The 13,136-nt window shown below is 38.0% G+C and overlaps 1 protein-coding gene across 9 annotated transcripts in view; it reads right to left on the bottom strand.

Moving 5' to 3' along the window:
- mical2 (microtubule associated monooxygenase, calponin and LIM domain containing 2) overlaps positions 1-13,136 on the bottom strand; it is a 200,815-nt gene that overhangs the window by 115,420 nt on the left and 72,259 nt on the right. For all 9 annotated transcript variants that reach the window (XR_010001947.1, XR_010001945.1, XR_010001946.1 and 6 more), the window contains exons 6-12: positions 11,017-11,172; positions 8,343-8,443; positions 6,570-6,827; positions 5,752-5,867; positions 3,570-3,696; positions 2,880-2,970; positions 2,290-2,437 (exon numbers count right to left, since the gene is read on the bottom strand). Coding sequence is in view for 6 of the 9 variants with exons in the window: in XM_062967705.1 (XP_062823775.1) it covers positions 2,290-2,437; positions 2,880-2,970; positions 3,570-3,696; positions 5,752-5,867; positions 6,570-6,827; positions 8,343-8,443; positions 11,017-11,172 (997 nt within the window). In the remaining 3 variants the exon portion in view is untranslated. The remainder of the gene's footprint in view (positions 1-2,289; positions 2,438-2,879; positions 2,971-3,569; positions 3,697-5,751; positions 5,868-6,569; positions 6,828-8,342; positions 8,444-11,016; positions 11,173-13,136) is intronic.

Genomic DNA, 13,136 nt, shown 5'->3' with positions numbered 1-13,136 from the left:
GCAATATATATATAAAAAAACCTGTCACAAATTTAAATGTGTATGTATGTGTCTTCAAGTCACCTGTCAATTTATGGTAACCCCATGAAGTTAATAGGGTTTTCTTAGATAAGGAATATTCAGAGGTGGTTTACCACTGCCTTTCTCTGAAATATAGCCTACATCTATAATAAACTATTCAATTTGACAGTGGAAACCTGTATATGTGTCATCCAAGAATCAGCTGTATTCTTGACACAAACTGCATGTCAACTTTGAACTTATTGGGTGGCCTTGGAAGTTATCTTAGTTATAGTTAATCCAATATGCTGATTTACACTGTGTTTTATAACATTTCACTGAAACACATACACAAATATATGCCACAAAATATGCACCAAACAAAAGGTACAAACTCCAGCCACATGGCACATAATAACACTTTGATGTCATTAAAGGTATCCCAAATCAATGGCAACTACTAGATTGTTGAGGAAAGATGGCAATATCACAACAGAATATTGTGCTGTAAGTTCTAAGCACTGCTGTCTTAGCTGGATCCATCTGCAGTTTATTATGTTCTACACATCACTCCTGATTCTCATTATGAGTCACTATCACCTTCTAATTAATACTTGAATTACATGGAAAACATAAGAACAGCATGTCATAAAGCATTGTTTCATCTGTTAAACAGCATGCAAGGGAATGAGTCTTTTCTGGGATACATAAATGGATGAGAGACAAATATGTGCAAAGTCTTCCCTGGACCTCAGGGTTTGATCACTCAAGCTGTTTTACCACCAAAAGGTTTTTTCAGAGTCATGAAATGTCATCCAATGCTTTAAAAATCTACTACTAATGACTATTTCTCTTCAGTGTTACTAACTTATGGCAGAGTGTGAACACACCAAAACAAGTTCATGGAGAATAGGTGCTATGTATGAACAAGAGGTTGTAATAAAATGATTTAGATAAAGTGACTTGTAGTGCTCTTTTTGGCTTTGATACTAAGAATACCAGACTTAATATACAGACTTCAAGTCATTCACTTAATACAGTGATGTTCCATTGTGCTTTCGACTAAGCATTTCACAAGATACGGCCCCAACTATAATTTACTATCAGCTCCAGCACTTTATCCCTGTCCCTCATCCTATTGGTCCAGCATTTTAAATTGACATTGCTTTTTTAGATCTTATTATGAATTGGCCCTTGTATTTTTCCTACAGTGCCGCCCTGTTCTGAAGCTCTATTGCACAAGTTCCTACCCTCCGAATTCCAGTATTTATTACTGTCCAGACTATTGGTTGGATGATGTTGATTTTATGTTATGATCTTGTTCTAATGTTGTTTCATTTGATTGAGATATGTTTTAATCTATGTTGGGTTTTAATCTGTGTTGGATCGGACTTGTCCCCATGCAAGCCACCCCAAGTCCCTCCAGGGAGATGGAGGTTGGATATAAAAATAAAGTTATTATTACTAATACAGGAGTGGCCGAAATATGGCTTCTTGGTTTGATGAAGTCCCCCCAGGGGCCTAGCACATCCTAACTAACCAGACTCCACCCTCCAATAGTAATTTTTAAATTAATGTGTACTTGAAAATATCTCAGGAAGCCCTCTAAGTCCCGTGAGTGATAATTTCAGAATATTATGCTGACATTGTCTGTTTTAGGCATGTTCCAAAATGACAATGATTTCCAGGTGTTTTGTGGTTGAGAAAAAGCCTACTCTCCTTGGGTCTAAAAAGAGACAAGGCACCAAGATGGCAAAACTGTTTCTAGTAGCCATTGGAGCAAGTGCTGGTTTGGTCTCAGCCCAAACTTATTTTGACCGAAGTTTTCAAGTTTATGGCAGAGTCAAGGTGGTGGAGGGGTTATGAGTTCACACTTCCAAGTCCTTGGGTCAATTCAAACTGGATTAGTTAGCAAAAACAGAATACATAATTCCTGATAGCAAACTATAATCTTCAGATAATTTTTTTACTGGCAATTGAACAGTAAAAACAATTGAACTGCTCAAACATCAGATATGTGTGTGTGTGTGTGTGTGTGTGCGCACGTGCGTGCTATCTTGATAGAAGTTTCTTCCTTTACAAACAACACCTTGCACTGTAGCAAAAACAACACAGTTAAAAATCTCAAGGAAATTTTTGAAACAGTACAAGGAGGTGAAAGAAAACAGCAAAAACACACATACAGTAAAGTGTAGAAAACATAAATTAAAAAGGCAAACAAATTCTCTAGCCTCTACTTTTATAAGGAATCTGCAATTACGAGGCATTACACATAGAATAAAAACTTACATGAGGTCAGGTCTGAAGTGATGTATAATTGCACATAAGGCAAGTCCACTGCTCCATGAACTAGTGAGATCCGTAATATTAACGTTTCTGTAGCCTTCTGTCTGTTTCTGACACCAGGTCAAAAGCTTGTTTGGCCTTACATCTGATTCTGAAATAACAGATTGTGCAAAAAGTTATAATCAGTTGTTCTAAGTTACAATCTCTTCTGTTATGTAAAGGTAAAGATTTCCCCTGATGTTAAGTCCAATCGTGTCCAACTCTGGGGGTTGGTGCTCATCTCCATTTCTAAGTTGAAGAGCTGGCATTGTCCGTAGACACCTCCAAGGTCATGTGGCTGGCATGACTGCATGGAATGCTGTTACCTTCCTGCTAGTGCGGTACCTATTGTGCTACTCACATTTGCATGTTTTCAAACTGCTAGGTTGGCAGAAGCTGGAGCTAAGAGCGGGCGCTCAATCCGCTCCCCATATTCAAACCTGTGACCTTTCAGTCTGCAAGTTCAGCAGCTCAGCGCTTTAACACGCTGCGCCACCAAGGACTCTTCTGTTACAAGTTGTGAAAACTATACTAACAGAAAGTTTGTTTCTTACCTTGTCTTGAAAGACCAATTGATCTTCTAATTGAGGTTGATCTTTCTAGAGGGCAAGACTGCAGCTCATTCGTAATATATAAATGTTTCACCTAAAGGAAGAGGAGTTGTTGTTATTTGTTGTCAAAAGTCAGCTTTGACCTATGGTAACCCTTTGAATGAGAGATCTCCAAAAGCTCTGGCCATTAACTGCCCTGCTTAAGTGTTGCAAACCTGTGACGGTGATTTCCTTGATTAAATCAATCCATCTGTAATGTGGTTTTCCTGTGTACTTACTACTTTCCCAGTACAGTAACCACTGGATGAATCCAAAAGGTTTGAATACTTGGTTTCCCAATTATTTGTATATACAATAGGATTTATTTTGGTCAATGACCAGCATTACCCTAATTATTTGGATTCACAGGAGCCAAGCCAATTCTCCAATCAAGATAACAAGCTTAGGTATAATATTGATTAAAATTTCAGATTCCACAAAATCCTACAAGATAATCACAGAAATGAGGAAAACCTGCATTTTGATTGTTATCTCCTAATCTGCTAAGTATTTTGTTTACTAGTTACATTTTTAAATGAATAAAACACTGAGAAACACAAGAGTTTCGCTTTGGATTTGGTTTTCAGAGGCATTAGTCATTTCCACAGCAATTTTGCATGCATCAAATTCTTTACCATTAGCACCTCTGCCTACCTGATGTGGACGAACACAGCTTGAGTTCAAGTTTGGATATCGTGTTGCGGGGTCAATGGTATATAGGTCAAAGTTCTTTGTGATATTTTCAGGTGTAGTTTGGGGTAGGAGTCTGTAAATGCTTTCTCTGGAAGGTAAAAAATAAAGGACTATGTGTTATTATGAGGTACACAGTATTTTCTTTACCTTATGTGCTCCTGCCTATTTTTAGAACTTTGGCATGTTGTAATACATTGTCTAAGCATGATAAATATGTGGGGTGGGAACAGCAGAGACAGACATAAGCATGTCTTCCTGAGGCAGGAAAATAACTAGGAAGAAATAAAATGACATCATCCCAAATGATTTGGCTTTGATTTTTTCCCCCCTTCACTCTCAAAACAACTCCTCCTTTAACCACAAAACTACACTGCATATAGAGTCACCCAACCATTATTAGTAAGCCAGGCTTCCATTTGCAACTGCACTGTGTTTTTGGCATCCACAAATATGCTTTCTCAGCCCTTATGTGACCTTTATTTCAAGTCTAGACTCTTGACTTCATCCCTTGTTCAAACAATGCTGTCCCCAACTAAATCCTCAATAACCCTTTCAGCCGCTCTAGGGAAGGGGCAAAGATTTGCAAATGAAATTGTGAAGGCTGTAGAAGCAGAGAATGTGATAGTATAAAAAATACAGATGAAGTACTATGGATGGAGAAATTGTATGAGTAAAGGAGGCTGAGATCTAAAGATGAAGGTTCAGAGAAAGAGCTACTGAATTACTACTAGGAATCCTGTATCTTTGGGCAAGTGAAAAATTACAATAACAGTTTCCCTAAAAATTGTGTGTGAATGCCTTCAAGCTGCTGTTGACTATGATCCCAAAATGACTCTATATCAAAATATTAAAGCCTACAAGCATCTTTAAACAGGAAAATTAATGCTATAGTGCTTTTTTAGTGAAATGTACTGGTGCATTAACAGACTTCATGAGCAAACACAAAACAAGATTTTGTCTTTCTCTCCTACTTCACCTTGTTCTGCAAGCAGCTTTTTCATCAGCCGCTAACTAGATTTCACCCCTTATCCTTACAACAAGCAGACAGTACACAGCCTCTGTCTTCATTCCACTAAAAGCACAACATACATTGTTCAATTACTTTTAAATACACACAACAGTAGCAGGAAACAGCACAGTTCACTTTTGTGTTCAATATCCCTTGCTTCTAATCATCAGTGCAGGAAAAATGTACGAAGGTCTTAGGGATTAATAGAGGTCTGTGTACAGGCTTTCCAGGCTTATAACCAATGAATGTGAGAACCTGTGGGACACACGTGACCTTAGGAGCAAGAAGCAGAAGAGACTCAAAATCTCTTTATAATTATGGGATGCCCCTTTGGTACAAGTTGAAAGGAGAGTGAAGAGGCCATGTTCAGAGAAGCAATGTTCAGGAATATAATATTTGGTTACCATCATTGTAACAGCCTTTTAGTAATCATTCTATGAGGTTCTAAATCTGCTACAAAACAGAAGGGATGTAAGCAGCAACTTCTTGATCATATAGAGCAGGGGTCCCCAGACTATGGTCCGTGGGCCACATGCAGCCCATTGAAGCCATTTATCCGGCCCCCAGAGGTTCATGTTTTTCCCTCCTCCCTCAAGTCCAAGGTGTCGCTTATTGTTTTTATGATGATGATGATGATGATGATGATGATGATGATTGTTAACATTGAGGCTGGGTGGCCATCTGTCAGGGTGCTTTGATTATCTTTTGGTGCACAAAAGTAGAAGGGGGTTGGACTAGATGGCCCAAGGGGTCTCTTCCAGCCCTCTTTATTATTTTGATGATGATGATGATGATATTATTATTATTATTATTATTATTATTATTATTATTATTATTAACATTGAGGCTGTATTTGTTCCCATTTGGGTTTTTTTTAACTTCAAAATAAGATATGTGCAGTATGCATAGGAATTTGTTCATAGATTTTTTAAAAAAACTATAGTCCAGCTCTCCAAGTGTCTGAGGGACAGTGAACTGGCCCCCTGTTTAAAAAGTTTGGGGACCCCTGATATAGAGCACTGGTTTCCAACATTTGCTTATCCAAGTGTTTTGGACTTCCATTCCTAGAATTCCTGACAGTTGGCCAAATTTCACTTTATAATATGGAAGACAGCAGAACAACCGATGTCTTACCTTTCTGCAAGGATATCAAATGGGTGCTTTCCTTGGGCCCAACTTTTCACCATCCATGCTGTGTCAAATGCAGCCAGAAACCCTCTTGCACAACCCGTGCCCATCGGCCAGAATGGCTGTGAAATAAGTCACATTTTAGACTTCTGACACTTCTGCATTCTTAAGTTATCATAAAGCTCTTACTGTTCTTTTTGGGAGGGGGGGCAGCAGTTGCCTTGCTTGTATACTACAAATCAACATCTCCTTCAATGAAGGCACAAATAAATCTATCATTAGCACTCTTTTATGCTGTGAATGGGGAAGTATTTGCTTAAAACAACACAGAGTGGCTTGATGCCGAGGGGAAGAGGTATGGTCCCACAGAAAACTGTAAAGTTAGTCAACGGGCACTACTTGTTCCAGTTGTTGGCAGAGTATACGTTTTCTGAAGAAGCTGCTCACCATTAAACTAAAGAGTAGATTCACTGATAAACCCACAGATTTCCTCTTTGCTTATTTCAGGCTGGCTGCTCTGGAAAAAAATTGAACTCTAAAGATTGAATATTCGGTCCTTCACAGTAATTTAGATACCAAATATTTATTTCAGTCTGGGGTGGCAGTTTGCAGTTAACAGGCTAAGCTCAAACATATAAACTCCAGATTGCTCATTTCAATCAACCATGAAATGCTCCTGATGCTCAGTCTTTTAAGTTAAATACCATGTTTCTAATTCTCTTGATGGGGCATCTTTAAATATGGGATGATAGCAAACTCCAAAGCATTTCTTAGCAAAAACACAAATACACAACACATCTCACACAGCCACAATTTTACTCTACCTCTACAAGACTGTCCCCAACAAGCGCAACCAGCAGTTGATGTCTGTGCCTCTCTCGTACCAACGCTGCATTTTCAGAGGCATACATGGAAGTGAAATCAAACATAGCCACATCTGGCTGTCCATAATGATTAATCGCAAAATCCAAGGCAGGCAATTGGTAATCAGTTGCAAAGTCAGCAGCTTCCCTTGCATAGGACAATAGATTGTCTTGGTCTACATTTTCTGCACAGAGTAGCATTTCCGTGTCAATATAATCCTAGATGGAAAGACAACACTGTATCATTAGGGCTGTTTAGAACTTTCCATGACTATGACATAAAATAGACCATTGCATTCCACATGGAAGGAGGAAGAGCTTGAGGTTAGAATATGATACATATTATATTAATCTCTTGATTTAAAAAATGCATCAACAAAGCTACATATTTTATGCTACTTTGTATATCTGAGCCATTCAAAACCTAAGCAAATTAATTAAGCTTAACTTTCTCTTTTCAGTTGGGATTTCTCCCCCTAAAACATAAGTAAAGGTAAAGGTTTCCCCTGACGTTAAGTCCAGTCATGTCTGACTCTGGGGGTTGGTCTCATCTCCATTTCTAAGCCAAAGAGCCGGCGTTGTCGGTAGACACCTCCAAGGTCATGTGGCCTGCATGACTGCATGGAGCGCCATTACCTTAACCCTAACCCTAAAACATACATGCAGAATAATAATTTCTTTGCAACAAAGGGAAAAGGTTTCAACAAGTTGAACAAAAGTATTAATAAAGATGTGGCTATTATATTAGTTAACTCTCTTTTTTAAAAATGAACATAAATTAAGATGAACCATACCAGTATACCAGCAATTCACTTTGTATCAGTCTAATAACTCTTCATTACATATTAACCATTCCTTTTCCTACTTTAGGGCAAGATCACACAAGTCCAGACCAGAACATATGGGCACATGTTACATTTCTCCCTTTGATTTTTATTTAAACACACACAAACACGCATGGGAGTTCAAAACCCTTTAGGGCCAACACACACATCATTTCTGTGCTTAAAGTGTTTTAAGCAGATGTATAGCTATGTAGGAGGCAAAAGGAAGGCCTTATCCTCTACAAATGAGAACTTGGCCTCACGCAGATGAAATTTTCTTTCAATCCCAAAATTTCTAGCATTGCAGAGAGATTGAAAACTGCTCACAACTGAAACTCTGACCAGTGACTTGATAAATTGAACCTCTGAATGTGTTTCTTGATAAATTTGCTTGCTCCTTTTCTTTGAATTGTTGTTACTGGCATGTGCTACCAAATCATATCAAAGTTATGGTGCCCCTAAGGTGAACATATCAGAGTGTTTTCTAGGCACCATAGCTGAACATAGCTGGTCCCCAGAGTCATAATCCAACCCTCAAACTGCTACAACATGCTGGTTCTCATATTTCTAAATGCTCAACTGAATTGCAATGTGAGGGCAACATTCTTATTTGGGAGCCAATCCCCCCCCCCCCCCAGGACTCACAGCTAAATCTCTGGTGAAGAACGTTCAGCCCTGACACACACACACATATACACACACAAACACCTATGCACAGCAGTCCCTTCCCCAGTCGGTGCCTTGCTTCCATACATAAATCAATTATTTCATCCTGCATGTTGCCTATTGCACACTCTGCATAGTTGGGACCTAGAAACCACCATCTCCTACAACATTTTTCCAGGAGCAAAAGCCAGGATCTTAACAAAAGTATACAATGGAAGACATTAACCCACACGTAAATACATACTTTAATAATGACTCCCTTTTCCAGAAGACTTTGCTTTTTTGCAGTCATCACAAAATAGTGGGTGCTATCTTTATAGTAAACAATATTCTCCAGGTCAATTCCTAAGGAGCAAAAAAAATACACGCAAGCAAATAAGATGTTGTTAAAAAGACAAGCAAACAATATGGAAATAGTAGAAAGGGAAGAGAAAACAGAAGTATATACGTAGTTAAATCAGATCCCCCCCCCTAATCCCTAACCATCCTATCAATCTGTACATTCCCAAACTTGTCTGATTTCAGAAGCTAAGCAAGGCCAGACCTAGTTTATACTTGGCTGTGAGACCACTGGAGGAACTTTTATACACTATGGGTGTGTCCTATGGAGTTCTGGGGTTTGCGGTCTACTGACACACTGCAGCGCTCTAATTTAGATTTCTAAATATCTCTCCTTAAACTGCAAAATCTCAGGATTCCACAGAATGGAACTATGGAAGTTAAAAGTGGAACCATACTGTAACAGTTTTGTGTGAAAAGACCTTAGGGTAATGTTGAAAATCTCCATGCAGGGCTAGGAAACAATCCTGGTTAAAACCCAAGAGAATAACTTTTATTAGACAGAAGTGAATATGCTGACCTAGATGAACCAAAGGTCTGACATAATACAAGGCAGCTTCGTCAGTTGCCATTCACTTGATTAACATTAAATAAATATGACACAAATGTGTTCTATTGTAAATGTGTGCAGTATAATTTCAGCTCCTCATAATTCAAAGTCTGCTATGAATCAAACTGAGGCTCCAGTCATATAGTGACAGTAGACAATCAAAATTATGGCATATACTACAACAACATTCTCATGGATTTGTTTGTTCACACCCTCTAGAAAGGTGATGAACAATAATAAAACAGAGCATGTGACACTTTTGAGTCCAACAAATTGATTGCAAGATATGTTTTAATTCCCACAACTTTCAGTCCACATCTCCGAAACCTTATGCCATCATGTATTTGTTAGGATGAAATATGGACTCTCTTCCACTATCACAACAGCATTTATTGGTAGAGCTGATTATTCTCCTCCTCTGCCCCAGGAACTAAATGTATGAACCAAAAGTCTGGAGACCTTCTGTTCCTGTTTAAAGTAGAACCTGACATTAGGGGCCACAGGGGCAAGTAGACAAGGGGCAAGTTCCAATAAATGAGTAGTAATCTATTCCCACAGTGTCCACCAACATTCATAGACCAGAATTTTGCTGGGGCACTATATGAGCACAGCAGTTGTTGCACAAGCAGTTAAGGCATAAATTTGCTCCTTCGTGCAATAAATCACTCTGCACTCACATTTGAATTTGTGGGGGAAGATCTAATCTACTGTTGAGCATGAGGTATGCTCATGGCTGAGGCACACAATCGTAGGTTTCAGTGTAACACAATGTTGGTGTATGTTTACATTGTTCCTTTTATTATGGTCTTATGAATGTTATGGTATACAAATGTAGGATAACAAAAGAGATTGAGATGTTGGGATGCTGACCATGGTCTTGCAAGGTTCTCAAATGGAATTATTAAATATATGAAGCCATATTTACCACAAGTATCAAAAGGTGCTATCTCGTCCTTTCCTCTTCTCAGAATTCCAAAACATATGTTCACACAAAATAAACTTTGAGAAGCAGTGCACAGGATTAAAGCAGTGGCATAATTTTTATTCATTGCACTTTGGCCCAGTTTGCCTTCGTTTAATTTTTTTGTACTGTTTTTATACTACAGTAGTTTCACTTATCCAACATAAACGGGCTGGCAAAATGTTGGATAAGTGAATATGTTGGATAATAAGGAGGGATTAAGGAAAAGCCTATTAAACATCAAATTAGGTTATGATTTTACAAATTAAGCACCCAAACATCATGTTATACAACAAATCTGACAGAAAAAGTAGTTTAATATGCAGTAATGTTATGTAGTAATTTCTGTATTTACGAATTTAGCACCAAAATATCAAGATGTATTGAAAACATTGACTACAAAAATGTGTTGGATAATCCAGAACATTGGATAAGTGAGTGTTGGATAAGTGAGACTCTACTGTATGTTTTATTATGCTACTGTTGCTATTTTATTGCTTTACTGTGTTAGTTTTCTATGCATTTTATTTTGTTTTATTGTAATTGTCTGGGCTTGGCCCCATGTTAGCTGCCCTAAGTCCCTTCAGGGGACTCCGGAGGCAGGGTACAAAAATAAAGTTATTATCATGACCAGTTTAAAACAACTGCAAGGGATCCAGATGCCCTTCCTCCAATAACCCTCAACTATGGGATTCCGGGGTACCTGTCACTGTATTTTTAGGAATGCATATGTGCTGTGGCTTTCTGCATAGTTTGGGACAAAGAATACCTGAAAAATATGTCACTTTTTAAAAATATTAGGTGCAAGTTGACTGGATTGGAAGACTTCTCAGGCCACAAAAGTGGGCTCCAGGAGCCACGTGGTCCTTGGGCTACACTTTGCCTACCTCTCTCAATAACACAGATACAATAACTGACACTGGGACAGAGCTGTATGTGAAGAAAACGGTTTGCTTCCATCCAGCAATCCCGCTCATTTAAATAAATAATACACACAGTACTTGCTATGGAGTTAGTTAAATCATCTTATTTTATTTTACCAAGCTTAAAAGGCAAAATATGACCCACCTGTTTCTTCTTTCAGATCTTGGAAGAATTTTTGGTTGAAAATGAAAGCAACTCCACTGATCTCCTCCACCTTTGCTTCTGCAGTAGTGTTTCTGTTTATAAAGTTGGCAGTGATAGCAATGGCCAGCTTTCCACGAAATTCCTTCCTTCTAAAGCCTTACAAAGGAAACAAACCAACATTGTCCACCAGTCTAAATAAAGGATTTTTGGAAGTTTATGACTAAAAATGAAGCCACTCTTCAAAATGCAACATTGTCATAATGGATTTGTTCCACAGTTAGTTGATGATAGACAAACCTTAAAGAATATCTAACAAAAAAGCCCTAGTCAAAGTTGTTTTTCCCAAATAATATTTTGGGGCTCATAAAATAGCATTGCTTCTTGGCTGTTAATAAAGTATTCATTTTTTTTTCCTAGAAAAAAATTCTTGAATAAGGTTGACCTTCTCCTGCTTTAATTATTTGAACTTTTTTTCTCTATCCATTACACCACCTATTATTTGAAATTATACCAGTTAGTGAAACCATGTCATATTTCAGTTCCTTTTCTCTCCTGGCTTCCTTTATGTTTTAGACATTTACACAAATCTGTTGTTTATAATGGACTCTGCAGAAGATGTGTCAGCTATACTTCATAAACAGGGAAATCAACATGTTTAGGAAGCCTTGCAAATGCTGAATCAGTAAATGTCTGATTTCTATAACTGTTTTATACACGTATACAGCTGGGGTCATGTAAAATCTTCTTGAGCCAAAAGGGGTTCCAAGTTTAAGGAGCTCTGGCCTAATGGACTTAAGACAGACATGCCACGTGCAACTACAGTTTTAAATGGATCCCTCGAAGGTACATGATCCTTGCATAAAGACATATACCTCCATCCTCTGTATCCGTTTGCCTTTGGTGTTTCTCTAGCAGTTTTCATTGCAAAATGATCTCCTTTCTCCTTACTCTTTAACTTACTCTGGTCCACAACATTGCTGCAAAAGCAAGTGTCTATTTTTCTGCTTTGCAGAGATTGCACCATCTGTTCAGCTATGTGCACATAACCACCACTCAAGTAGCTGCACTGTGCTAAAGTGGGTTAAGCTCTTTATAGGCATATCACCCTGTAAACTGCTTGCATGCAGTATAGTACTACTTGAGCAACAAAATTAAGATGCAGCTAATTAAAGCCAGTGTGTGCATACATACATAATTCAGGCAATTCACGTGATATGCTTAGCTAATGTCTCGCTCAAAAGGGCCAACTCAGGGAATGAGGATATTGTATAATTATTGTTTTACAGTTATTGCAAAAGGATCCTTCCTTCCTTTCTGCTATTGTTTTGACTCTCTCAAATCCCTTAATCAAAATGACCAGTTTTCAAAACACTTATGCATTCTTAAAATAACCCTTCAGATATCTTCATCAAACTGACAGGTGATATATGTGTCCATTTTGAGCAGAGAGAGAAAGAGATATGGATGAATTACAACTCAATGACCAAAAAGCTAAATTATGTCATGACTTAATTCATGATTAAAAACCTGGCTCTTCCAAAAGGCCTTTGACGTTTAATTGTTGTTGGATTGATCTATCTGCCCATTCCATAATAGCCCCATTCTTGATGTGTTGCCATTGTTATACTGCGTTTTATTGTCCATTTCAACTGTGAAATTACCTTTCCCCATTTCGGCACATTCTGCACTTTGCCCGGGATTTATGAATTAGTCTCCAGTTTTTAACATTGTATGCTTCATGTTGATTTTAATGATTGTTTTTTTTACTGATGTTGATGTTTTTATTGCGTTAATTGTGCTTTTGCTTGTTATTGATATTTGATTGTTGTATCGGGCAAGGCCCCATGTAAGCCGCCCCGAGTCCCTTCGGGGAGATGGGGCAGGGTATAAAAATTATTATTATTATTATTATAACAGTCACAGCGCTTTGTACCAGATATTAGTGTACAGTTAAGGAAAATCCAAAAATATGTGGCACCTTTTGAAGCAGCAATAAAACAATTAAGTTTTTTTTTAAATAATGTAGCTTGACACATTTTCTCAAAAACAAAGAATTATAATTTAAGACTCAGCAATGATCTATCTTTCAAGAAATATGCAGACTTTATACTCTAAAGATT

Source organism: Anolis carolinensis, chromosome 1, assembly GCF_035594765.1.
Source record: "Anolis carolinensis isolate JA03-04 chromosome 1, rAnoCar3.1.pri, whole genome shotgun sequence".
Classification (NCBI taxonomy): domain Eukaryota; kingdom Metazoa; phylum Chordata; class Lepidosauria; order Squamata; family Dactyloidae; genus Anolis; species Anolis carolinensis.
The sequence above is the reverse complement of the archived record's forward strand: the minus strand, read 5'-3'. Positions and strand labels throughout refer to the sequence as shown.